Genomic DNA, 27,561 nt, shown 5'->3' with positions numbered 1-27,561 from the left:
AGACACGAGTGAATGTAACTTCCCTACACATTTTATCGTCATGCAAGGGCGGTCGAGTTTATGATCATCGCCCAACTTGATTTAGTTTTGATAGCGTAGGGAGCAGCTTTTAGCTAAACGTCTCAAACAAATTGTCTAGGAAGTGATTTCAAGTATTTCTAACAATGTAAGGTTCAGTTAGCATAGGGGCTGTAATGAAATGGGTTTCGAAGGGCTAAATGGATTAGATATTAGTATGAATGGTCGAAATGTTGGGAGCGAAGTCCGTTGTCACATTTCGCAATAACGAAGATTTATATGGAGATTTTTCGAGAGAATTTAGGTTTATTGCAAATTATGAAATTAGAATTTGTGTTATGGGAGGGGAGTATGGCTCTTTATTTAAATATATATTTACTAGTTGATTGTGTTTTTCTGATTTGACTATGCATACTAATAATGCCATACTAATAAAGTTACGTACTCTACTATCTAAATAAACCTTTTTTAGCATATACGTTCGGTCATTACAAGGCTTGGTGTGTAAAGAAATATTCGTCCACAAGCCTACCATCATTTTTCTGCATTGCGGCTACGAGTTTAATTTTGTCTACTATTATTTAATATAACTGAAATAATAAAGTGTGCAAAAAATCACATATTAACTCTTTCATTAATTTCCTTAGCGTCCGCGATTAAAAATTGCGGCAATTTAGCCGCAGTAAGACCTTGTGCGACCGATTATTTCAAACAATACTAATCAAAGGGTCATTGTTTGGCTTCGATTCAATTACGGCTATTAGTATAGTGGAAGTACACGCGATAAGATGGGACAATGAAATGCAAACGTATGGTTACTCTCGACATTACAACTGTCGGCGCCGCGTAGATTAAACTCCCTCATTAACATAGTTTCATTATCGCAAGCAAACACATAAATTTTTCGCGGGTTTCCGGTTTTCTTTTTTCGAAATTGTGTGAAATTCTACATATAAAAAATGCATGATTTTATACGTGACACGTTTACTGATTAATGTAACTTAACACAATTATAAATAGTTCCTGTAACTTACACGTGATTGTAGTGCGCGTAAAATTTATAGAAATATATTCTTTGGAAGGACTTCTTTGTGCCAAAACTTATGACAATCACTTTAGTATGTTTAGATTTTTCATTATGTAACTAAACTATCATATATACAAATACTATAAAGATTTTTTTTTTTGTATAACCTCAATACAACTAACCTGTATAAAGTCGACGGCGTGTGTCAGGCACTGGAGGCTGATCACCTACTTGCCTATTAGATTGAAAAATGATCATGAAACAGATTCAGAAATCTGAGATCTAGACCTAAAGAGGTTGTAGGGCCACTTATTAAATGCATTCAAGGGCTCTTATTAGTGCTGATAATATATATTTGAAAGATTCTTTGACTAAACCAAATTGACGTAAAATACAAATTATATGCATCGTATTAAGTAGGATGGTGCTTTTCTGAAACATATTGCAGTATTATGTCTCGTATTCCACAATTAATCTTCATTAAGGAGTGCTATAACGGCGCAACAGACGTGCGGTTAGCTCCTCAAGGCAGCCTTGATGTGACCTATTGTCTTTGTGGTTGACGCTAAGTATTTTATTGGTTAATTATATATGCCCATTGTAAATGTCTGACAAAACTTCTATGAATTAACCGTTGCTATATTTAACTATTCGGTATCTTAAAAGTAGTTTTATATTAAATAATATATTTGTAGCGTTAGTCCTGGGGTCGCGATTTCAATCTCTGGTAGTATAAGTATGGATTTACCTATGTGTGCAACGACTTGCTTGTACTATAATAATAATAATTCGACTACGGGCTCGACTTGTGGTTTATCTGTTGTAATTCCTTTTTAACTGACAAAAAAATGGAAGTTGATGTTGAAAATGGAGTTGGTTCTATTTAGGCTTTCAAATATTTATCAGAAATAAGTCATATCCGTTCAAACCAAGTTCTTTAACATAGGGCAATTGTCCAAGTTACATACAAATCGGTTTAGGAGTTCTTGCCCACCCATTCCCACATTTTTGGAGTAGTATAGTACCTAAGTATCTTTATTCATTCAAATTGAAAAGGATGGTAAGCTAATTAAATGCTAAATATTTCTACAGTGACTTGTTATAAATATGCGACCGATGCAAAGTAGGAGGCAGACAGTTTGACCATAAATTTCATATTAGATGAGAACAAAAAATGGTTCTACAGAATAATGTTACAAAAACGTTGTTTTGGCAGGTTCACTGAGAGGAACACGAGACCACTTTGTGAGTCTTTCAGAATACGTGTTTTTGCACTTGACACATTTCCTATTACACTTTAGAATATGGTTTAGCCAAATTTGTAGATAAGATGAAAGCACAGCCCGTTTCATATATATTATGTACATCAAACAAAGGACAACTGAATTTAAATTAATCACCCGTTTGAGATTTTAAACCAAAGCATTTTCATAAATCAGTATAGCTACTTATAGCTAGTGAAGTGTTAGTGTAGATTAGAAACAATATTAATTTATTTTTTATTCTAATTTTAAAAGGACAATAAAATGCTCTCCGTTGCTTCATTTTTGAAAATTTACATTTATTGCGACAGCTAATTAATGGTTTTTTGTTAAATTAAGTTAAAACATTAATTCTAAATGGTTGTTATATTTTAAGAAGGACATAATTACGGATATACTCTGCCGTCTGTTTTCTAAAATCTCAAAAAATATACACGTAACTTATATGATTGCATTAAAAAGATATTAAGCTTATTACTATAAGTATACTTTTAAGGGTTTGAAATGAAATAGGCTATTATTCGAAATCAGATCTTTGTCGTAACTTTCCCTTATATGAGCCAAGTTCGCATTGTTGCCAAAGAATTTTGCTGAGTTTCAATGAGGTTTTACAACGGTTCCGTTCTTTAAAATAATGTTCGAAAATTCTCGTTGATAAATACAATATTCTATGGCCATTTGCCTTGCCATAAACATAAATGGCGCCAAAATGTCTCTTATCTTGGGTATTTCTCAGAGGGGCGGAAGCGAAGCCCTAAAGGTTCCGCTTCACTCAAGTATGACCCTAACGGATCTCGCTATAAGAGCCCCAAGCTTTCAGGACGTAGCATGTTCTTACAGCAAATGGATTGTGAAGAAACTCACAACCGATTGAGATATTGATTATTATTTAGCCGATAGTATTCGATTTCGAAGGCCGGGTCTAATCGAACATTGGTATTATCTTTGATGCTGCTTTTTCCTTTTATATCATCCATTTAGCTGACATTAGTTCTCGTAAAAGTAAAACTTTTGCAGAAATAATATTATATATAGGATATATTCACTTATGATTTATTACAGTTTATATATTATCTTTACAGAGTACAAATGACCGTATTTCATATAACATTAATCTAATATATAAAACTATCGAGTTGGCTGTTAGGAATATAAAGAAACCAAGCTCCATATTCACGGTACTTTACATTTTAATACACTTATCCTACACGTAATAGAATCGTTCGCGCTCTTATTCAATTCCGCCGAGTCACTCAAGGGACATAAACACTAATCTTTGGGCAATAAAAGATCGCACTTATGAGATGTTTAACAGCGGCCCATAAACCCTTTCTATCGTGAGAAGCTTATCTTGTATTGCGGTACATATTCATAGCTTGAACAAACTCCATCAGGATAAGGCGCTGCTGTCGTCACCGTTTCACTTGAAGCAACTTACTCATGAATATTAAGTAGATAATGCAGTTATATTGTACAAGCTTAATGGTAATGTGCAAATAATATTGGAGACGCAATTCATATTTATAGTCTGACAGCGCATTCTTCTTCAATGCAATGAGGTCTAACAGTTTTAATATTCTTTCGGTTTCCTTTGTTTCAATGTTTTTTATACCTAGGACAGAATTACGTAATTTTATTTATGATGTTATGTTTTATTTTTTTACAACTTTAGTGAAAGTTGGTCTGCGAAATATTACTAGTATTTTTACTAGGATATGTAAAAAAACCCAGATTAACCATAGACCGTGATTTAATTTTTTTTTAATGAATCAGTAAAGAAAATAACGAGCGAAATGTTTCGGTGCTTAAAAATATAAATTACATTTTCGCAACAAACGCTCATTTTGTGTACTAGAAAATGAAGTTAAAGAAGGCTCCATTGTTTCACTTTGCGGTCCGGAGGAATCCACCAAAGTGACACAACCAGAAGGTCTCACAGCGTCACTCTTCACCAAATAAATGTAAACGTGTCACAAAACGGTATGATAAAAGAATATTGTTATTTTAGGAAAATGCCAAGGGAATTTTTTGCACATTTTCAAGTATTAATACGAAGTTTCATACAAATATACAAATTATGTTTTATAGATAAATTTCGCCGTTGTAAGAATTTTATAACTAAATGTGGCAAAATTTTTCGTGCAAAATTTCTTTTATGATGCCAAGGTATTGTTCCAGTTTACAGTGATTTGTTAATGGTAGGGGAGCCCAAGAGGGGATTTCGGGATTTACTAAAGCGCGGCAGATTAATATATAGGGGGATACCTTGTACCCGGTTAAGTACCTCCACAAAATATGAGGCCCATATATAAGACCGCCCGTGAAGGAGACAGGATCAGATTAGTAAAAAAAAATTGACCATCACAAATTCCCGAGCGCGTCAGATTAAGGTAGGGTGAGTTAATTACATCCTAAAAAGTGTATATTCCACTAATCTGACAATTTGAGAGTGACGGGAAAAAAGGGGAGGGCAACAAAGTTGTAAAAAAAAAACGTCATCTCGACATTCTCGAGCGTAGCTAATTTTTTTTTTATTTTGAAGGAAATAATTCAAGAATAATGAAAAATATATTGTTGGCGACTCATATGTATAAATAGGAATAGATTATTATAAGTTAGTGTTAGTGACTATATATACAATATAAATTAAGTAGATATGAGCTATAAGAAAAATAAGAATATTGTTAGTAGCTCATAAGTAGAAATTAAGTATATATAAATATGTTAGGTAAAAATATGTTAAGAAAAATATAGTTAAATAAATTAATTATATGCTTCGCCGAATAAAAGGGTCGCGTAGCTCTCGTCGCGGTATACGCGCACAGATGGCTGTAAGCGCAGCTCTCGTCGCGGTATACTGTCGGAGTACTTAAGCTCGGCGAGATTTACGCAAAATCCTCTTTTTCCTCCGCAACGAACTGGGACCCAAGAATAATCGGCGAAGCAAGAAACAAGAACAAGGCGCAGTTTCATTTCAAGACAACATCCTACAATTACGCACTAGCAGGGGTGCGTGGGTTGAGGCGGTGCCAGCGATACGTCGAACCGTCTTGACAAAACGTACGTAGTCAAACCCCACCGGTATTCAAAGCCGCGCCGAGGTTACTTTGGTTACTGCACGGGTGTTCTCAAACGAACATCTACACGTCTAATCCCGTGCAGGCCCGAGTCTCTGAGGCGACGTCGGGATTGGCTAGAACAGTAGTACGTACGAAGTCAAACCCCACCGGTATTCAAAGCCGCGCCGAGGTTACTTTGGTTACTGCACGGGTGTTCTCAAACGAACATCTAAACGTATAATCCTGTGCAGGCCTGAGTCTCTGAGGTGTCGTGGGGGTTGGCATCAACAGTGGTCCTTCGAGCGCCGGATCCTGCAACGGTTGTCATCAAGAAGTGAATACTGTGAAAAGAAAATGCCAGTCACAAGGTCACAGAACGGGATGCAGCGAGGGGAATCGACAACGACTGTTACCTCCGCCACAAGGTCCGAAGTCCGGACCACAGGCGAAGAGATAACGATAGAGCAGTCCACGTCGACGAGCGCAGCCAGCCAGCCAGATCAAGCATTGACTCTGGCACCAGCGGGTTCCACCCGGCGGGCAGCATCGAGAGCCGTATCCAGAGCCAGCTCAAGAAGACAAGCCGAGGCCAGAGAAGAGCTGGCTCGCTGCGAGCTGCGGGAAGCGCAGGCAGCAGCACGCCTGGCCAGATTACGATTAGAAGCAGAAACGGAAGAGGAAGACTCCTTTATAGAAGACGTCAACGATAACCATGAAGAAAAGGTGGCAAACTGGATGCGCTCATCGGCACAAAGGCCAGAAGAAATAGAAACAAAGAGCGACATTCGAGCAATAGCTGACGCAATAAAGGAAGCCATGACGACACATGTAGCGCCGCAACCGAAGTACATTCAAGAGCTGCCGATATTTGAAGGCGACAGCTCCGAATGGACGGCGTTTCGAGTCGTATATGAAGACACATCTCCGATGTTCTCTGGCATTCAGAATATGGCGCGGCTACGTAAAGCGATTAAAGGCACAGCGAGAGAAAGCATTAAGAGCCTCTTGTACTCAGAGGCGATGCCAGAAGAAGTTATTAACGCTTTACGCCGAAGATTTGGTAGACCCGACGCACTGGTGCTAGCTGAACTGGAGAAATTAAAGGCGCTTCCCAGAACGACGGAAAATCCCAGGGACATATGCGTCTTCGCTAGCCAAATAAATAACAGCGTGGCCGCCATAAAGGGATTGAAGAGACCGCAATACCTCTACTCGCCTGAAATCGTGAAACTTATAATAGAGAAGATGCCTCCAATTCTCAGATTCAGATGGTACGATTTCACGGCTGCGAGGGAAGAGGAATCGTTCAGTGATATTCAAACGATAAGCAACTTCCTCAATTTAGAAGCGGACCAATGCGGCGCATTCGCGGTACTCGAAGACAGCAAAAGCGTACGACCGAGCGCAGCGATAAGAAGGCCAGTGAAGCAAGTTACGTATAATATCGCTGAAAGGAGTAGACCTGAAGAAATCAAGTGCCCAGACTGTGAAGGTACACATAAACTGAAATACTGCCAAAGATTCCTAAAAGCGGCAGTCAACGAGAGATGGGAAACAGTTAAGAGGCTTAAGGTCTGCTTCAAGTGCCTCGCTAGGAAGCACCGGAAAGAAACATGCCGAAGACCACCGTGCAAGTTGTGTCAAAGATGGCACCATAGCCTACTACATGTGACGTCGGAGAGCGAACAATGTCACGAAGAGGCACCGCCCGAGACAGCGACGGTCAATACAATAAGCACACCGAAAGCTATTCTTAAGATGCTCAAGGTGGAGATATACGGACCGGCTGGGAGCAAACAAGTACTGGCGCTGCTAGATGAAGGCTCAACGGTGACACTGCTTGACGAAAACGTGGCTTCGAGCATCGGCATCAAGGGTCCTCGCGAAGCCCTGAATATAGAAACTATCGGCGGAGGGCAAATGAAAAATCACGACTCCATGATTTTAGATATCGAACTGAAAGGGATCAAGAAAAGCGAGAAGAGCACACTTAAGCGGGCAAGAACTATCAAGGAGCTCAAATTAACCCCTCAATTCGTAGATAAAAGCCGACTAAAGAAGTGTCATCACTTGCGGGGCTTACTACAAGACGTGTGCTACGAAGCTGAGGCGCCGAAGCTGCTCATTGGTCAAGACAATTGGGAGTACATTGTCTCGTTACAAATACGGCGTGGAAAGCCAGGGCAGCCGGTGGCGTCACGAACAAAGTTAGGATGGGTTCTCCACGGCTCCGACAGCAGTAGCGTGTCTCCTATAAATTACGTAAACACATGTGCACACGTAAGCGTCGTCGAAGATACAATAGTTCAGCCGCAGAAGCCTTCAATGGATATCGAACAGCGAGCACTAGACATAATGGAAAGAACCAGCCGACAGTTGGAAGATGGCAAATACGAGGTCGGACTCTTGTGGAAAAAGGAAGACATACAACTTCCAAACAATTACGCAGCAGCTTTCAACAGATCGCAAAGAATAGAAGAAAAACTACGTAAGGACGCTAAATTAAAAAATGAACATAGCGCGCCGATAGGTCTGTTGAAAAGCAACTACGCCCAAGAAGCACCAGCCGACTACACATCTAACGAAAAATGGTACCTGCCTAACTTCCCAGTGGTTCACCCTCTGAATGAGAAGCTAGGAATTGTCGTTGCGGCCAAAGACAATGGAGTCAGCCTCAAAGACGTTATGCTGTCCGGCCCGGACTTACTGCAGTCAATATTTGGAGTGCTATTGCGATTCCGTCAAGGTCCCGTATCAATAGCGGCCGATACAAAACAAATGTTTCTGCAGGGGAAGATATGTGAAGAAGATAGAAATAGTCTCAGATACCTTTGGCGAAAAGACAAGGAAGCGCTAGTGAAGGATTACAGAATGTTATCACTGGTTTTTGAAGCTGCGTCGTCGCCTTGCACTGCGATTTATATAAAAATTAAGAACACAAAGGCCTTCTTACATAAATATGAAGAAGCGGCGCAAGCAATAGAGCGGAAGCACTATATGCATGATCATTTGCATAGCTTCCACAGCCACAGCGACGATTACCAACGAGTAATACAGCAAGTCGACTTGATCCATAAGAAGGCACACTTCGAGTTACGAGGATGGGCGTCGAACAAAATAGAGATCGTTGAAGACGACACCGAAGCGCGGAAGAGCTACCTAGAACAAATCGATAGAAAACAAGACATCCAGCTGCCGCGATGTATGGCAACATTCTGCACTGAGGGGGAGCTGCATACTTTCACTGACGCGAAGGAGACGTCGTATGCAGCCGAAGTATATATCTCTATGCCAAGGCTTGAACTGCAGGCAGCCTTGTTGGAAGCAGAACACATAGTCAATTCTAGACTAATAACGAACCTAGCTTATAATTTGGAAGAGGAGGCGCTAACCAGTAACCTTACCCCTAATCACTTTCTCACTGGGCGATCCGGTGGAGCTGCGCGCATAAGGCATTTTCCTGACGTAAAGCTGGTGGGCAGAGAAGATTGGAAGACCGTCCAACGACTCTCTGATCACTTTTGGAGGAGATGGCTACGGGAGAACTTGCCCACGCTACTGCCCAGGAAAACGACGGGAAGGCGAGCAGCTGCAGCCAGGCGGCGTGGTTCTTATTTTGGATCGCACGTTACCATGAACTTGGCCGAGGGGAATCATCGAAACCACGTACCCCGGACCCGACGGAAGAACCAGGATCGTGGACGACGCAACCAAGCTGCTGCTGATGCCGCGAAGACCATCGTCGAGTATCGTGATGATGGTGCCTGCGAAGTCGCCGCGCAGGAATAACGGTGCTACGCACGAGGGGGAGAATGTTGGCGACTCATATGTATAAATAGGAATAGATTATTATAAGTTAGTGTTAGTGACTATATATACAATATAAATTAAGTAGATATGAGCTATAAGAAAAATAAGAATATTGTTAGTAGCTCATAAGTAGAAATTAAGTATATATAAATATGTTAGGTAAAAATATGTTAAGAAAAATATAGTTAAATAAATTAATTATATGCTTCGCCGAATAAAAGGGTCGCGTAGCTCTCGTCGCGGTATACGCGCACAGATGGCTGTAAGCGCAGCTCTCGTCGCGGTATACTGTCGGAGTACTTAAGCTCGGCGAGATTTACGCAAAATCCTCTTTTTCCTCCGCAACGAACTGGGACCCAAGAATAATCGGCGAAGCAAGAAACAAGAACAAGGCGCAGTTTCATTTCAAGACAACATCCTACAATTACGCACTAGCAGGGGTGCGTGGGTTGAGGCGGTGCCAGCGATACGTCGAACCGTCTTGACAAAACGTACGTAGTCAAACCCCACCGGTATTCAAAGCCGCGCCGAGGTTACTTTGGTTACTGCACGGGTGTTCTCAAACGAACATCTACACGTCTAATCCCGTGCAGGCCCGAGTCTCTGAGGCGACGTCGGGATTGGCTAGAACAGTAGTACGTACGAAGTCAAACCCCACCGGTATTCAAAGCCGCGCCGAGGTTACTTTGGTTACTGCACGGGTGTTCTCAAACGAACATCTAAACGTATAATCCTGTGCAGGCCTGAGTCTCTGAGGTGTCGTGGGGGTTGGCATCAACATATATAATCTGACGATTTCCGCAAGCCGAAATAACAAAAATTCGTCGATAAAGTTAAATGCGTGCAGCTGCAGAATGCCAACATTTCCTTAAACCGATCGGAATCTACTAAACGGCGTTCTAAATATTTCCCTCAAAATTACATTTCCTGTGAATTTGAACCGATTTGGACCGATTGATTTTGAGAAATTTTGAAAAATCTTAAAAAAATAAGAAATATATTTTTTTTAAAGTGGTTTCTTTATCGATCAACTTCAAAAACTAATCCGCCTTTGAGCTTGAAAAACCACGTCGATCGCCACCAAGCTAGTCAAAAGCGGTTGTTTCGTTCGAGAGATATCGTGAACGAAAGAAACCCGAAAAAGTGTTTTTTCGGGATTACTCCGAAATTTGTGGTTCGATCCACTAAAATTGCTTAAACTACTTATGAGGATGATAAAACTGCGTCGAATGCCGCCAACCGCGTGAAAATTGCTTGATCCATTCAAAAGTTATTGCGGTTTGAAAATTCCAAAAATAGTGTTCTATGAAACTTCTATCAGACTTTCGAGCTGGGAGAGCTCAAATGCATAGAAATGTTATTGCTTTGAACTCAGCGAGCTCAAAATATCAATTTTAAGCGCCCAAGAATGGAATTAGCGGGAAGTTGCAGGGATGGCCCTTTAGGTGAACCGTTTTTCTAAAAAAAATTTGTCAGATCAGGCGAATCCCTCTAGATAATCGTCAGATTATGAGACAGTACGTTTAGAACATAAAGATGAACCACATATAGCTTAATCTGACGCGCTTGAGTATTTCAAAATTGCGATTTTTTTTTGCAAATTATGAAAATGGCCGTGGGTTTGCGTCCCATCGAAATCGTCAGATTAGTGAATGAGAGCTTTTTTTTGGTGCACTTAACACTCCCTTAGAAAATCTGACGCGCTCGATAATTTTTATTTTTTTTTCATTTTCAACCCTTAAATACAACCACCCGCATCATGCAAACGATCAGATTAACATACGTACATTATTAAAAATACGTAGGGCATTGATGCTATCAATATCTGACGCGCTCGAGGATGTCCATGCAACAGTTTTTTTTTACATATTTAACAATCTATAGCCGCTTCCCCCACCGATGAAAAGGTATATATCATATAACATTTTTTTCTTCTTATTATCTAAGCTTTGCATCCCAATAGGTCTCTACGACGCTCGAGTAAATCCCCATTTAGCATCGTGGGCTCCCCTACCATAATAACATATTAAGAGGAAATCGTTTATTCGCATTTTCATTAAAATCAATGAATGTTCTAAATTATTTACAACGTGTGTTTAAAATAAGCAATTCAAAATAAAATATTTCTTTATTTCTAAACTCTGAGGTCGTGTGTACGAAGCTAGGCTATACCAATAATTTTTTATGTGAGGTTGTTAGTGAGTGAACTATCACGTCATAGGCCCAAAAAGCAACGGCGTGTATCAGGCACAACCTACAAGAAACAGATACAGATATAATATTATGTCAAGGGTTTGAACGCCATAGACCACATACTATCTTAAGTGGGCTGAAAAGTTCGTAGACTGACACTTAGATGACGCTACTAGTATTAAATTAATATGGTTTTATTCAGCCGTAACTCCCAAAAGACACTAGTGTAAATTTGACAACTGTCATACTATTAGTTTAGTATTTTGAGTGAAGAAACTTTTGTTTATTTAAAAAACATCTGTTTTTAAATAAACAAAAGAATTTTATTTTAATTTTATCTAAAAAGAATTTTGTGTTAAAGCATTGCTTTTTGGTAAAAACAAACACTATTGAAGCCAGGGCTTGGCTTGATAAACATTATTCGGACCAGGAACATCAACTGTTGAGAAGCACTGAGGACGATGCATGCAGTGAACGCCCCAAAGAGGCTGTTACCGACGAAAACATCAATAAAGTCCACAAAATTTTCGATAACCGAAAAGTGAAGTTGACTAAGAGACCATAAACATATCAAAAGAACGTGTATTACATATCCTAGATTACTATTTGGATATACGTATTTAGTTTATTATTATAAGAATAAAAAAATCATAAAAATACTAACGGAGGTGTAAACCACCGCAATGTAACCAAACAAAACGCTATGAATGTTACTGTAGCTCTTTTTTACTGCGCAATTTGTGAAATATTTCGGCGGGTATAGGTGTAAAATTACAAAATGGGATGAGATTGTTTGTAAGCAAACAGCCAGTGTCCTTATTAGATGGGTCCTGTAATAAAAACATCGCCTTATTACAGGCGGTTTAACCCCTGAGCAATATTCAAATTTTAATTCAAACATAAAACGATTTGTTTTTGTTTGAGTTGATATAAAATCTTTACGATGTGTGATTTGTTCCGGCCGCTTTATTTGTGTAATAAACGTTATAAATTATAATACTCATCCTGTGAGATTTATATGTTTTTTTTATGGCTGTGTTAATATTTAATGTTTTTTTATTGTGAAGTCCCAAACCTACTAAACTAGAAGTTTAGTTACCGTTGTAACGTACAGCCCTGCGATTCTGTAACTCACTTTTCGAACTCACACAGCGGTTTTCGCATCGGCGGTCGCTCTGAAATCAGTCGTGAAGCAGTCATTTTATGATTTGGCATTCTGATAAACAATAAACTACAAGCTCCCACCTTTTCAGATATTTAATATCTTTTGTGTAAAGATCACACAATTATATGATGCTACGTATGGTTTTTACGTTAAGTATAATAACTTGAGTTAACACAATTTAATCAAACGAGAACATATTAAGTTTATTACAAAGATACATAATCTTAGCCAGGTATTTAGACCGCTAATTCTAGGAAATTTGCGCGATACATACCACTTAAAAAAGGTATGTATCGCGCAAAAAACCCCAAAACCACCTTATGGGCTTTCTCGCTGAAGACATGTTTTGTTATTCTATTCATTACCTGAACCAACTTAACGATGAGATATGGCTTGCTATTTTTTTTATATCAATTATAATTAAAACAAAATTTGTTAAGTTATAGATACGTTGTTTGTGTTGTTTATAAACAAAAAAGCAGAGTAAAGTTTGGATAAGCTACACGGCACACATTGTTTATAGTTGAGATTTATTAATATATTCATACGATACTTCTGAACCTTAAAAACGTAAACAAACGATTGTTTTAATAATAGGATACGAATCCTATTAATCTGAATTTGTTATGATTTCGACACAAGTAAACTTAGCGATAATATTATCGTCGCGGTCGTAGCTATTCTTTTAAATTTACAGAACTGGCACGCCTATGCGCACATTTGCCGTTTTTGACCATCGTCAAGTATGAACGAATTTGCAATGGTGTTAAATTAATGATTTTATCTCAATTTGTATGAGAAAATATGTTTTTTAATTTAATTCATTTTCCTTGTACTGTTACGAAAATATTCATATTACATCTATACCCTTGGACTACAAAAACAAATACAATAACGTTTTTTCTACGTTGTATAAATTCGGAAAAGCTTATCACAATTGAAAATCGATACTTTAAATACAAAATTAAATCACTTTCAATATACCCATTACTTTGTTGATATTACATTTCGTTCCATCCAACCCACATTCAATTAAAATATGATCAATAAACGATACTCAAGGATCCATTCCGCCTATTTGTAATTAACGTATAAAATTCATCGCGCCACTTTGAGCCTTGTTAATAACGAAAATTTACTTTCGACCCCGAGGCTTATAAATATTAATATTTCCCATCTCAGCTGTTAATTACCCCGCCAACTATGGATAAAGCTCGCCCTGTATTCATTAGGGCAAACCTAATTAGTCAGACAAACCTCGGCGACTTGGGGAGGGCATTCCTTCGTCAGTCTTATTAAACATTGTATGGTCTATTATCGGGGAGCCCAATCTTGTAAGACAAAGCTGCCTAATAGAATCCCATTATGTTGTTTCTGGATCGCTGTGTATTACATTCAATGTCATATATATGTTTTTTGACGTCTTTCGTTTTAGATCATTGGAGTCCATAGCCAGATAACCAATAAGCTTCGAGATTGATTGAATCTTTCATGTTCTTCGATGGAATAGTATTTCATTTCATTTTTGAAATTGATATTACTATAAATTTAATAACACATGTACTCACAGTGAAATAAAACATCGTGAAAAGACGAGGATATTTTAAACCATATGGCAAACTACTTGAACTAAAATTGTCTATAAAAATACGATCATAGAGCAGTAGATGGTAACAGTTACATCACTATACTACCATCCACCATATCATCGGTATTGACACAAGCACACCTTAACAAATTAAAACCATTTTGAATTTAAAAATCACGGTTTTCTACATCCGTCACTGTACGTCTCAGGCTCTGCGTCAGAAACCGGAGTGTCAGAGGATGTAGTTTTGTGTTAGACGGAAAACTCAATACAAAATAGATTATGTTACTGTATGCGAAGTTTTACTCAAATATTTTTCCATTAGGGAAAAGGCTGTACTCGCTTATCTGCGACATCTGGACATTGTTTATATTTTGAGGGACGCGTCCACCTTTATAACGATCCTGCATGTCGTATGCATGTCTAGGTAGCCCGTAGCCGCAGGTATGTTCAAATTAAAACATACTTTGAAACGCAAGAATAGAGTACAAAATACATTAGCAATTTTTTTGTTCTATTTCTGCTTATTTTCCCGCATGCATATAACAGATAAACAGATTGTTTATATAACTTCGTATACAAGCTAAATCTAAACAATACAATTTAGTGCATGATTTAATTGAGAAATTTGTCGTTATTCGTTATTGCACATGAAATGTTTTTGTAAAATAACGTTTATATTCGAGTTAAAGAAATTCTAGTGAAGTAAGGAATAACTTTAGCAAAATGTATTTTTATTTTTTTTACTGTTTAGCAATGTTGTTATATACATAATTGTATAAACATTTTTCATATCAATAGCTTCATTAAAACGTCAGATATTCTAAGAACAACAAAAAAAAAGTAATTTAAAATATCAACAGAAAATATAAGACTTTTTAACATCAAACTAAACATACGTAAACATATTTAAGCAATTCCTCTTAGAAATGAACTTAACCGCGTTTGACCGTGTTGCCTGAAGCGAATTAGCACTTGCTTCGAGGTATGTTTTCTTCCTAAACGCTTGCACAAAACGGCTTTTTCCTTTATTAGTCTCTTTGAGAAATGACTACTCCAGTCGGGTTGCTAACACATAAATTGCTGTTAGTTTTAAAAACTACTTGTTACCTTCATTGAGATATAGCTATATTATACAGTATTCCAAAAATTTTTGTAATGCCTAAGTTATACGAATGCTTTTTAGTAAAAGCTTCGGTAAATCTTTATGAAAAAATCATAGAACATTTGAACTAGTTGAACTTAACCTGTTTAATACTAATAGATAGAAACATTACAAAGTTAAATGTGGAAAGCAATATAAAATGCAACGAAGTGTTAATAAATAAATAAATAAAATGATACCTTACGGGAAAATAAATCAATGTTTTTAATAATCAGGTTTTTTACCTTTAGCAATTTTTAATAAAACTCAACAAGATATAATTACTTTTGTATTATGAAGTGGGCTTCGCTTGTAATCGTACTGTGCATCTATAGATTTCTTAGACGAAATCGACCCATAATTAGACGTGTATCAAGCACAGGAAGCTCATCATCAAGTAGGTGAGGTCTATGGAGAGAAATGATCAGTGAAATAATCTTAGGTTATCCATGAATTAATATATGCATCAATATACAGTATTATAGGATTGTAATCAAATTTATAATCTAGTGGAGCCACAATCTTATATAAGTCATCTTTTTATTACTAAGACAAGTTGGTGATCAGCCTTCTGTGCATGATACATGTCGTGGATTTATGGATTTCAAGATATACCGGTTTCCTGACGACATTTTCGATTAAAAAGAGCAAGTGTTAGGAAAAAACATTGAAGGAAAATTCTGTTTGTGCACAGCCGTGATACGAACGCATGATCTCATGGTTCAGAGTTTAAGCTAACATTACTGGGATTACCCAGCTTATTGGAACGTATAACGAACGCTTATTAAATTACGAGAGTTATAAAACATTAATAGGTGATAAATTAGATATCCATTAATCTCATGGATCAACACAATATAATAGCAGTACAAACAGAGTGCACTATACTGCGACCTATTTTATTTGATACTTGATAGCACAGTAAACCATTTATGTGAGATAAATTGACGAGCGCATGCTGAGCACGAAGTAATAATGATTTATCTTGTTAATCTTGAATTAAGGGACAAAATATGTGTTTCACCAATTACTTTTATGGGAACTAAATTAAGGCCATAACACAAAAGTATAAATATAAATACAAGTACATGTCAATGTACTTGTATTTATTATGTCAAAGTACATGACAATCATGATACTCTTAGCAAACTAATTATGATTATACAAAAATCCTTGTCACAGATTTTTAATTGATAGCGAATTGGAATTGAATTTCTTTTTTTATAAAAAAATACACGTGTCCAAAACTTTATCTAAATCCGATTAGATATATGACGATTTCAGTAGTTATTCAATATTAGTATAAAGCTTTATTAATTAATTCATTATATTTATCACCAAGGTGAAAATTTAGTTGTAAGATTGTAAGATAACAATAGAACGATAATTGAAAAGTTAATGGACTATAGCATTTTACTGTTCTCTTGAAACAGATTTTGCATGTTTATTATTATTTGTTATATATTTTCTGTATTAATTATTATTTTCTTATTGATTAATATTTATCAAGCATGGGTTTTTTTCGAGGTAGAACAATAATTGTTTTTAATTGTTAAACATTGATAAATACGATATTTATAATCTATTTCGATATTTATATAACAATTAAGATAACGTGGATTAAATTTAACTGCCAATATCAGTGGCCAAATGAACATTCTCAGGGAAAATATTGTTGTTACCTAAAAAAGACTAGCGCTCAAAAATTTTCCTTGCACTTTACGAGTACATCTCATTAGTTTAGAAAACAAATATCTCGACTCAAAAATTCATTCAAATATACATTATCTCTTTCTCTTTTATATCTCTATTTAACAGCCACTAAACTTGAATGGAAGTATTCTTGGAATGTTCTTCAGCCTACAACGTCAAATTCATAGAATCAATGGTTGATGGATAATTTAGAACCTCGGTTGCTAATTCCATTGGATTCCTCTAGGTTCAAGTGACAATTTAGAATCGTTAAAAATATCGCTTAATAGTATTCCCGACGCAACTCCATTTTTCAATGAGACTTGATAAGTTAATTTAGCTTGTGAAAAGTACAGAGGAAAATGTTTAAATTGCAATGTTCCGATAAGTAGTTTTTATAACATGCCAGTGTTTCAAATATTTTCAAACATTACAAGAAACCTTTCTTCCCAAAAATATATGCGTGTTATATGCACTACAATTAACTAATAATATTAATATTAAGTTCCTTATATAGTAGTATAGCATACAATTCAAAACGTTAGTTATGTAACCTAACATTAGTTAAATTACATATACGTATATATATTTTAGTCAATAATTAGATTTAATAGTGTTCATTTAACATATATTTGAACATATCTACAACAACCGCCACGGAACTTAATTCGTGTTTAGTTTATTTACGATATCTAAGATAAAATGGGAATTTACGATATAAAGATGGGATTTTTTTTTAAAGTGATAAACACATTTAAAACCCAATATTAGAGATGATTGTTTGAACTGTAAATTAATAAAATAAAATAAATGTGGACACTAATTAGTTGTCGAGTTTTTATTTTTGTTATACATAAACTATAGGAATTGTGAAAACCTGAATAAAACAATTGGATACCATAGACCAAACCGTCCATCACTTTAGCTAAAAGCCGAATTTTCTCTTAAATAGTAATCAGCTGAAATTAAACAATAAACAAATATTTTTCAAGTCACAATATCTACTACTTGAGTGATACTTTATCATACCGCGCTATATCACGAGCTTAAGACTAAGCTTTAATATAATATGGCCATAAATTAAACGATAATAAGTTACGACAGCATCGACGCGGTAATGACTCCACAGTGCACCCGACTATTGATCCCGCTAATGGATTATGCCATAATGTTAGTGAAAATATTTTATCATCTTTACATTCAACCCAAAATGAATACCATCTCCATTATAAAATCAAAATTAATTAATATATTTTGATAGCTGTTACGTAACGTACGCCAATATTAAAAACGGCAGGGTTAAATTTACATTTAATCAAAGCAAGTAGTACTAGAAAATCTCCGTCAATTTTTTACCATACTGAGAATAAAACACAAACACGTAGTCGATCAAGGTCCCGAAGGTGTAAAGTGACTGGTTGAAATTATTAAAAATAATGTTATCCTGCGCGGTTTCACCAATTTCAATTGAGTCATATTATCATGTTTATTATAACACGTTTCTCGATAATTAAACTTCTTTTTATATAATAGGGGGGGTAAACGAGCTTGCAGGACGACCAAAAAGAAACTGTCTAGCATCTGAAGAACTTTTAGTTTGAATCTTTCCGAGATTTGATTCACTAATGAAACAACATCTGTAATGTTTTGATAGAATAAAGGAAATCAAAAATGTACTAGTTTCCTATTTTATTTCAGAAAACGTGGGGTTGGTGGGTTTTGGAATGGAGGTCATCGGCTAATTACAAACACTGGCACCTTTTTAGCCTCGAAATCACTTTGATTGCCATCAGCCTTAACTTACGAGCTAACGATTATCCAGATATATAATACAAAATTTAAGTCACACAAATGAATTAGATTTACATATGAGGATGTTTTTCGGCAAGTATAGCCATATAGTTCTGCAAGGATAATAGTTACACTTTACAAAGTACAATAGAAATATATAATTTAAAAAAAACAAGATCTTTATCACTGTAACTTGGAAGAGTTTAGTTGCAAATCAAATACATTAGTAGACATTATCTAATGTAATTTAGTACTATTTAGTTTTTCAGATTCAGGTTTGTTGCATGATAGTTACTTATAATTAAATAAATAAATAAATAGTTTTTTTGTTTATGGTATGTACGCACCCGGAAGTCAGTTTTGCTGGTAATTATAACTAAAAGCCAAAATGTGCTGAAACTGTTTTAATTAAAATACTTGTGGACTATCTGATTATTTTAATGTGAAACATCTATAGCCGCGGGTAATATAATACTTATGTTGTAATGTGTCACCATCAACCAATTATTGTTACCGTAATACCGTCAGAGGTAACATCCATATGAAAATATAATTAGTACCGAAATTACTGATTAAAAGAATTGAGTTGTTGAATTTTGAAATGAAAATAAATGTTTAATTAATAAAGGTATCAATTCCAATAAAATATTATAATATAATTTGTTATCATTAGCCATATTTACGTAGTTTCTGCCGTAATCTGTTCTTTTATGCATATTACTTGAACAAATTAATTTCGCTATTTCACATCTGCCAGGCGTCTGTCTGTGATGGCTCACGTTTTATTTTTGTTACTTTTGGTTTATATAAATTGATTATATTATATCATTGTGTCTTCGCACGCCATCCAAACCTATTATCAAGACCACAAGTTAGGTCTAGCTAATACACCTTGTTTCTTTTTTTCTAACTAAATAAATAAGTTGTTTAATTATTTTTCTTTTTTCCAACATTAATGCTAGATTATAATAATTAAAGAAAAAACTTTTTAACCGGATTAAAGTTATGTATTATTATAAATTTACAACTATTTAACATAATTTTAAATTAATCCGGCGTTTCGCGTGCTTTACAGCGTGCGTGGTCACGGTGACTGAAGACAAAAGGTGTTGGATGTCAAAAAAGTATCACAACTGTAGAGAAAGTTGCATTATCTGTATTTATTTCCCCGGAGTTGGTATCGACTAAAAGATGGAGGGTTTTGGCAAAAATGGCTCACGGTGTCCTCTATTTTCGCGGATTGTTTTTCTTGAGATTTCAATTTGGATATTATTGGATCCCAGGTGTTCGACAATTTTGACAATTATAATAATTATATAATAATAGTTTGGAAAATCATAAAGTGGAAGTTGCAATGTGAACATTGTTTAGACTGTGTAATGAAAATGTTCCAAAAATCCGTCCGGGAAAGATCCGAAAGGATTCTGGTAGGCTTTGTTCTTTGAGTTCTTTAGTGACCGACGTCCGTGAAAGCGACATGCAGTGAAAAGTGACTAATAGCAAAGCTACTGTATTCAAATGAGCCTAGTATCTTTGCTTTTGATTTATAAAAAAGGCGTGAGGTTTTTGAATTGAGATTTTGTTTTGACAAATACTAAAAACGTACATGCTTAGTGGATTTTTATATTATTTTATGTTTGATTCCAGCAATTGTGTAGTGCATAAAGCAGAATTTACTTCATTCTAATAAACAAATATTTTTGGAAGAAAACTATGTATCTTACTATTGGACAGTATTAATAACTAACATTATTTTGAGCTGTCGTGAACCTTATCTATTATTTTATCAGATATGAAATAATTTTCATGTAACGTTATAACGCTTTTGCTTGTTATTTACAATGATAAAAAAATGAGTTTGGACTTTAAAATTTAAAATGAATGTATTGCTTCTTATCTTACCAATCATATTTGTCAACACATCAAAAATATTAAGCCAGTATACATTTTATATAGTTAGTATAAGCTAACACCAAACCCAGAAACCCCTCTGAATTTTTATAATACACAAAATTTGACTTTCTTCTAAATCTATAAACATAAGGCGGTCGACTTCAACATGGAGAAACAAAGATTAACATGATCTTGACTAATTATTTTTCCTTTTATCTTTATAACTGGTAAAGTGATTTGACAAAAGCCGCTGGTATAAGCCGAAAACAAAGCGCCCCTAAAGAAAATTGCGAGTTCCTAACAGAGGCATCATTGTAGTAATTTTCTTTGTTGTTTCACAGTGCGTTTTTCCGTCAATGAACAGTGAAAATATTTTATACATGAAAAAAATTATATCGTTATTTTCAAGTTTAATTTTTCTATTGTAAGTTTAAAAATTAATTTTCCTATTTTTATTTAGATGAATCTCGAATTATTAAACATTATAAGAAAAGTTAAATAGACTTCAAATTTATTCTTTACTACACTTTTTCCTTAATAATTTAAATGTAATAAAATACTCACAAATTACTTAAAATAATTCCCACGTAAATATATCATCACTATTAGTTACTATTAACAAATGATCTCACGTTAAACTGTCAAGTCGTAGTGGCTTAAACTTTTCGTAGCGCTACGAAATCTCTACGAAGCTTGTAAAACAGGTGCGCGAATCCGTCCACCCGTACTCGCGGGGCGCATCGTACTGAGCTTTCCCTCTTGACAAGACAATCTTTCCCAGTACAGTAGCCCCAGCTAGCAGCAACTTGTCAGCTTTCACAGCAACAACAGTTTCATATGCTACAAAGATGTGATTGATCTATGGATGCGTAAGTCTCATACAAATATATATTTAGGTCTTTATTAAAAAGTAAATTTAAAAGCATTTATATTCTTCGTCACATTTTAAATTATATACATATTTTTGATCGAATTAATTAAGTGACGAATAAATATTGATATACGAGACAAGGTTTTCTTGCCACAGAAAACGTTTGTAGAGTAATAATTTACACGCCCAGTTGGAGTCTGAAGCTATTAAATATATATCATGTATATAAATGTGATTTCCTTTTATTCGAATATAAGGTTCTTACAATATTATATTTGCACGTCAAAAATACGTATTATTAGGAGCTTTATGAACAAAAAAAACAGTAATAAAAATGTCGGGTTTTTATAGAATTCAATTTCAAATTTTATTTTTATTGAATAGGTATCTCAAATTTACAAAAAAATTTATATAATTAAACAGTAAGCTAATTTCTCACTGTAAAACTTCTTTGACAAATATGAGTAACTTCATAATACATAAATTTCTTCGCGTCCCCAAAGTTTCACCGAGTTTCTTTGGTATACGAGCATACATAAAAACAGTGAAATCACAAACAAGATAACATTCGGTAGGTCCTCAGCGGGAATCTCATTTTCAATATGTTTTTATAACTTTCAGTGAGGAAATGAGGTGGTGCTCTCGGCGTTTCGCGGCGGCATTGTCATAATAAACCAGCCGAGGCCTCCTTCATAAATCCTTTCCAAATGTACCTTTATACGCATTATGCCATAACAACGAGTTTTCTTTTTGCCCCACAACGCTTTTAAATCCAACAAATAAGTCGTATCTGTATCCGTTTACTGCTGTTTGCTTATCATACTATTACAGATATACATTCGTAATCCTTTTGCCTTTTCGTTTTGAAGAGATTTTAAGCTTTAAGGCTTCTCACTGAATAATTTAAAGTATTTGTTATACTTGCATATAATATCAGTTGATCTAAATATTTATATTGTTTCTATAGATTGTTATTTAAATTTAAATTTGGTATTTTAACCCTATCCTATGACTTTGAAATATGTTTATATTCAATCAGAACCAAAGCATGAGCTATGACCGTAGTATTAAGGTAGTTATTTTTTACCCTATAGAATGCGGAAGCGACCCCGTGGAATACTGATAAGAGTTATGGCTAAATGAGTCTAGTGCGGATGTTAAAATAACAGTAATAATATCATGTTAAAAGGTTTTTTTATTTTTAGTTTTATTAAACTATACTATATTTCATGTGGCAGAATAAAAACACACTATGTTTTTATATATTATACGAGTAAAAATAATATAAACCTAAATTTTTACAGGGGTTTTAAAGTGTGAGGGAAACAACAGTGCATGACCAAACCTAGCTTGTTAATCTGAGTGCTTACTATGGACATGAGATAGGTTTGGCCGAAACGCATTCTTCAGAAGGGAAGGGAATGGGATTACACGAATTTTAATTGGAATTTTAACTGGAACAGTAAATTTTATTTGTAAACATTATTTAGTTTACAGTTTTTAGTTTAAAAACTTATAAAAGACAACTATTGCAGCCTTAACATCTGCCGAGATCAATAAGATGAATGGATGTTGTTTTAGCGTCGCTTGGCGATCGGAGCTTTCTTGCTCAATTTTCGCCAGTCTCAACATAATAACCTTATGTTGACACTGTTGCCCCCGCACGGCCTCAAGCACTCCACAAGCAATAAGACAGTAATAAATGTTCAGCTCCAAAGACAAGAATAAAAAGGGATATAATAAGTAGATATTGTGAATCGGTACTTGTGAGTTCAATATTGCTTTTCATGATATAACTTTGTGGACTCTATCTCTTTGCTTATACATTATAGATTTCTACTGTTTAAAATCAAAACTGTGTTCAATGACAGCAAAAAGAAAATTTTCGTTTTACTAGTTCGATAAACTTTATTTAAATTTTAAGCTGCAATACATGGTATATGATTTCGTACCATCAGTAAACAGCGAGTAACCGGGACATTTAGGTAAGTAACTTGTCAGTCTATTTTGTTACCAGCATTATGCGATACGATACTGAAAAGTAACAGAATAACTCTACTCAATAGCTTTTATTAATTAATTTCAACAATCTCACAGACCTTCATTATCGTTTATACACTGTAGCGTAGCAATTAATATTATTGGAGGTCCAATACACTCTTGTTTTCGATGGTATCAGTACAGCCTCTCGATAGCCATCGTCGGTTGATCTATTCAAAGGGAATGTTATTTTATTTTACGTATTTATTAGATGCTATTAGTTAATTAAATTATTTAAATATTTTATGATTAAATATAATTTTTTATGTTTTGATAGAAAAGCCAGTTTTAATTTCTATAACAAAAATATAATTTCCTGAAAAGGGATTATTATTAATTTCCAGTCCTAATTATTTTATATTGGAAATTTATTTAAATATCTTATGATCTTGAATTAAAACGGGAGAAATCATTAAGACATTAAAAATAATAACTAAATAACATTTATATATTGATGGGCCAATATATAAGGGTCACACAGATTGGCGACCATTTTAGATTGTTACTTTTTAATCTCCACTTTAATGTCGAATAATTACTTCGTTGGTTTTCTTCCAGCCACTTTTTATTGGGACGCTTTATTAAAATTTTTCTTTCGAATAAAGAAACTTTTTTGTAATATCAGCGGGCTGCTTACTAAAATGACTTCTTCGTTAGTGTAATAAAGAAATCTAAAGTGTCCTAGATCACTATGATCCATTAAAAATATCACAAAATGTTGTATGTCTTACCTTTTAGCAATCGTTAATTATTTATTTATTAATGATATTATAATGTATATGTAATGTTGTCTATGCATATATGTCTCTATCAGATAGCCCACATTATACACAAAATCTGAACACAAATTGCAATATTACCTCAAAATAATTATATTTCTATTAATAGTCGCGACTGTACTTTTGTCCGGGAAATAGGAATAGGAAAATATTAATTTTCCTTGTACGGCGAATCTAAAAAGCTTCACTACAGAAGCGAAGGCTCTTTGATTACTCACTTATGAGGTATCTTTAATTTATCAAACCATTGATTTTGTCTTAGAACAGTTTACGGTGTGAAATACCAGCGCAATTTACTTAGAATTCATTTTGTTATTCAAGATAATTAGACCAGAGCCGATAATTTTTGAAACCAAAAAAAATTACAGTAGGATGAAACCCATTAGAAAAGCAGGGGAATATGATCAAAATGAAAGGAAAAATAACTTACGGTCGATCTGAGGTCGGGAAGGGGTAGGGGGGGGGAGTTTTAAGGGTAAAAAACGGTTTATCTCGATTTCCGGCAAAACTACAAGTCCTATCGAAGAAAGTTAAATGGCAAAGTTGTAGGTAATAAAAAGATCTAAAACTTTTGTATTTACACATTTTTCACATAACCTCAAAATTGGTGTGAAAAATTCAAAAAACCAAGTTTTTGGTTTTTTATTTTTATCTTTTACAAAAATTTATTTTTTTAAACGAATTTTGGTGAAAACTTACCTTATTATGTCCCAAATATACTGTAATTTATTTGATTAAAAATATTTATTTGTTCGCCTTATTTTGAATTAATATCGAAAAAACACCCTAATTTTCAATCGAAAATTCTGACGTCAAAATTTCAGTTTTTTTCAAAGGGTTGGTGTGCTTTCAGTTCGTTGAAATCTCTACTTTCCTATGGTAAAAATATATATATATATTACCATAGAAAATCTTCTCAGAAAATGCAAAACATCGTATGCAGTAACGCCCAGACCCGTCATACCCTTCCCTACTTCTCTATGAATCTTCTTTAAATTATAATCAGATGCCTATTTATTACTATTTTAAGATAACTTATATATACCTGAATGACCTAAAAAAAAAAGTTTAGCCTTTAGATGGGCTAAAATTTTCGTATTTCATAGAGAAGTAAGGAAGGGGATGACAGGTCTGGGCGTTACTGCATACGATTTTTTGCGTTTTCTGAGAAGATTTACTATGGTAATATATATATATTTTTTTACCATAGGAAAGTAGAGATTTCAACGAACTGAAAGCACACCAACCCTTTGAAAAAAGCTGAAATTTTGACGTCAGAATTTTCGATTGAAAATTAGGGTGTTTTTTCGATATTAATTCAAAATAAGGCGAACAAATAAATATTTTTAATCAAATAAATTACAGTATATTTGGGACATAATAAGGTAAGTTTTCACCAAAATTCGTTTAAAAAAATAAATTTTTGTAAAAGATAAAAATAAAAAACCAAAAACTTGGTTTTTTTGAATTTTTCACACCAATTTTGAGGTTATGTGAAAAATGTGTAAATACAAAAGTTTTAGATCTTTTTATTACCTACAACTTTGCCATTTAACTTTCTTCGATAGGACTTGTAGTTTTGCCGGAAATCGAGATAAACCGTTTTTTACCCTTAAAACTCCCCCCCTACCCCTTCCCGACCTCAGATCGACCGTAATTTATTTTTCCTTTCATTTTGATCATATTCCCCTGCCTTTCTAATGGGTTTCATCCAACTGTAATTTTTTTCACTTTTTATTTATTTTGAAGGCTATCTGCACTGGTCTAAATAGCAAAAATAATTATGACTTTTATCTTTTAAAAAAAATTTTATTAGATAAAAGTGTAATACTTTTTCAACAGTAATACTTTATTGTTTTTGTACAGATACAATTTTTTTAATAATGTTTGATTTTTTTTCTGATAATTGTAATATATTTTAGAAACTCGTGACAAATAACGAAGCACAAATGTAGTGTCTGTATAAAACTACAAATTATATAAGATCCCAATCGGTCATAGGGCAGACATTTATGTGCCTTTTCATAGAGTTTTGTTGTGAGTCTGCTGGGATTAAAGCACGTGAGCTCAGATAAAATCGCTGGCATAACTAAAGTAACAATACTCTTAAACCCTACATTGAAATAAACCCATAAATTGAAGAAAGATAATTGATACGCGAAGCGATTCAGACAGTTCGTTGAAGTGACGTCAGGTAAGCTAAATCCTAAAAGGTGAGATGCACGAACAGAAGGCGTTAAGGTAAAATATTTCTAGTGCTTTTTTGTCAGTTAATGGAAGTTCTTTGTACCTATATTCCGAGCGGACGAACTAGTACGACTTGAAATCGGATTAGCGTTATCGAGCATAGGCCGTGATAGAATCGCCGAGTATTATCTCTTGCCCAACTTTTAGGCTTCGTTTTGCGACCGTACTTATAATTTCGATATAGAATATTGGTATAATGAAGGCAAAAAAGATTTTATTTTTCCTTATTCGTATTGATCGATGAAGGAACTTTAGCGCAGTGGTGTTCCATTAACAATACTGAGGTTGTTCGTTCAAACACAGTACTTTATTCCTATGTAGTGTATTCCTAATTATCATACATTAATTTGATATGTGAGCCATTAACAGTTGCTCATCCGGTAAAGGCATAATGAAGAAACGGCGATTCACGATCAATATTAATGGATGCAGAAAGCTAAGCTCACTGGATAAGTCATTGTGCAACTGCTAAAAGAAAAACATTTAAAAAAGCTACATATTAGTTATACTTACCTTTTATTATATATAAAGGACAACACGGATTTCTCCAGATTGTTAATTGAAAAGCTGAAAACCTTTTGTAAAATTATATTTTTACTAAAAACAATACATTACAGCTACAGGTTAATTACAACTTAGAAAGATAAAAGAGCTGTTTAGAAACCTGTAAATAAAACAGACGTAGAAATGTGGCCATTAGGGTGGGTCACTCTAGTTAGGAAAAAATAAAAGTTGATGAATCAAATTCTAATAGTAATATTATGTTGTAGTGTACTATAAAAAGTATGTTTAGCTAAAAAACGGATAATAAAACATACATTTTCAGCCCGCGCATGAGCTTCAAAGTTATTACTTTTTGAGAAAAACATGTATTACTAAATACGATAGTTCTTTATTAGAAATTACTTAAAATACTATTGAAACATTACAAATATTAAGTGAAAGACATATATATTCACGTTTAAAACAAAACACTTAAACA

General features: G+C 34.6%; 2 protein-coding genes across 2 annotated transcripts in view; one reads left to right on the top strand and one right to left on the bottom strand.

The window, feature by feature from the left end:
• The window catches only part of LOC125053498 (lachesin-like), a 46,610-nt gene extending 25,234 nt beyond the window's left edge, over nucleotides 1-21,376 (bottom strand). Inside the window, exon 1 of the mRNA XM_047654855.1 lies at nucleotides 21,207-21,376. The gene's annotated coding sequence lies outside the window, so the exon portion shown is untranslated. The remainder of the gene's footprint in view (nucleotides 1-21,206) is intronic.
• On the top strand, nucleotides 5,721-9,155 carry LOC125054543. The gene has a single exon (XM_047656547.1). The coding sequence runs from the start codon at nucleotides 5,721-5,723 to the stop codon at nucleotides 9,153-9,155; it is 3,435 nt and encodes a 1,144-aa protein (XP_047512503.1).
• Nucleotides 21,377-27,561: the final 6,185 nt, after the last annotated feature.

The sequence above is a fragment of the Pieris napi genome, chromosome 1 (assembly GCF_905475465.1).
Source record: "Pieris napi chromosome 1, ilPieNapi1.2, whole genome shotgun sequence".
NCBI lineage: Eukaryota > Metazoa > Arthropoda > Insecta > Lepidoptera > Pieridae > Pieris > Pieris napi.
The sequence above is the reverse complement of the archived record's forward strand: the minus strand, read 5'-3'. Positions and strand labels throughout refer to the sequence as shown.

Coding starts and splice junctions, on each gene's coding strand:
- LOC125054543 (XM_047656547.1), top strand. CDS start 5,721: ATGCCAGTCACAAGGTCACAGAACGGGATGCAGCGAGGGGAATCGACA.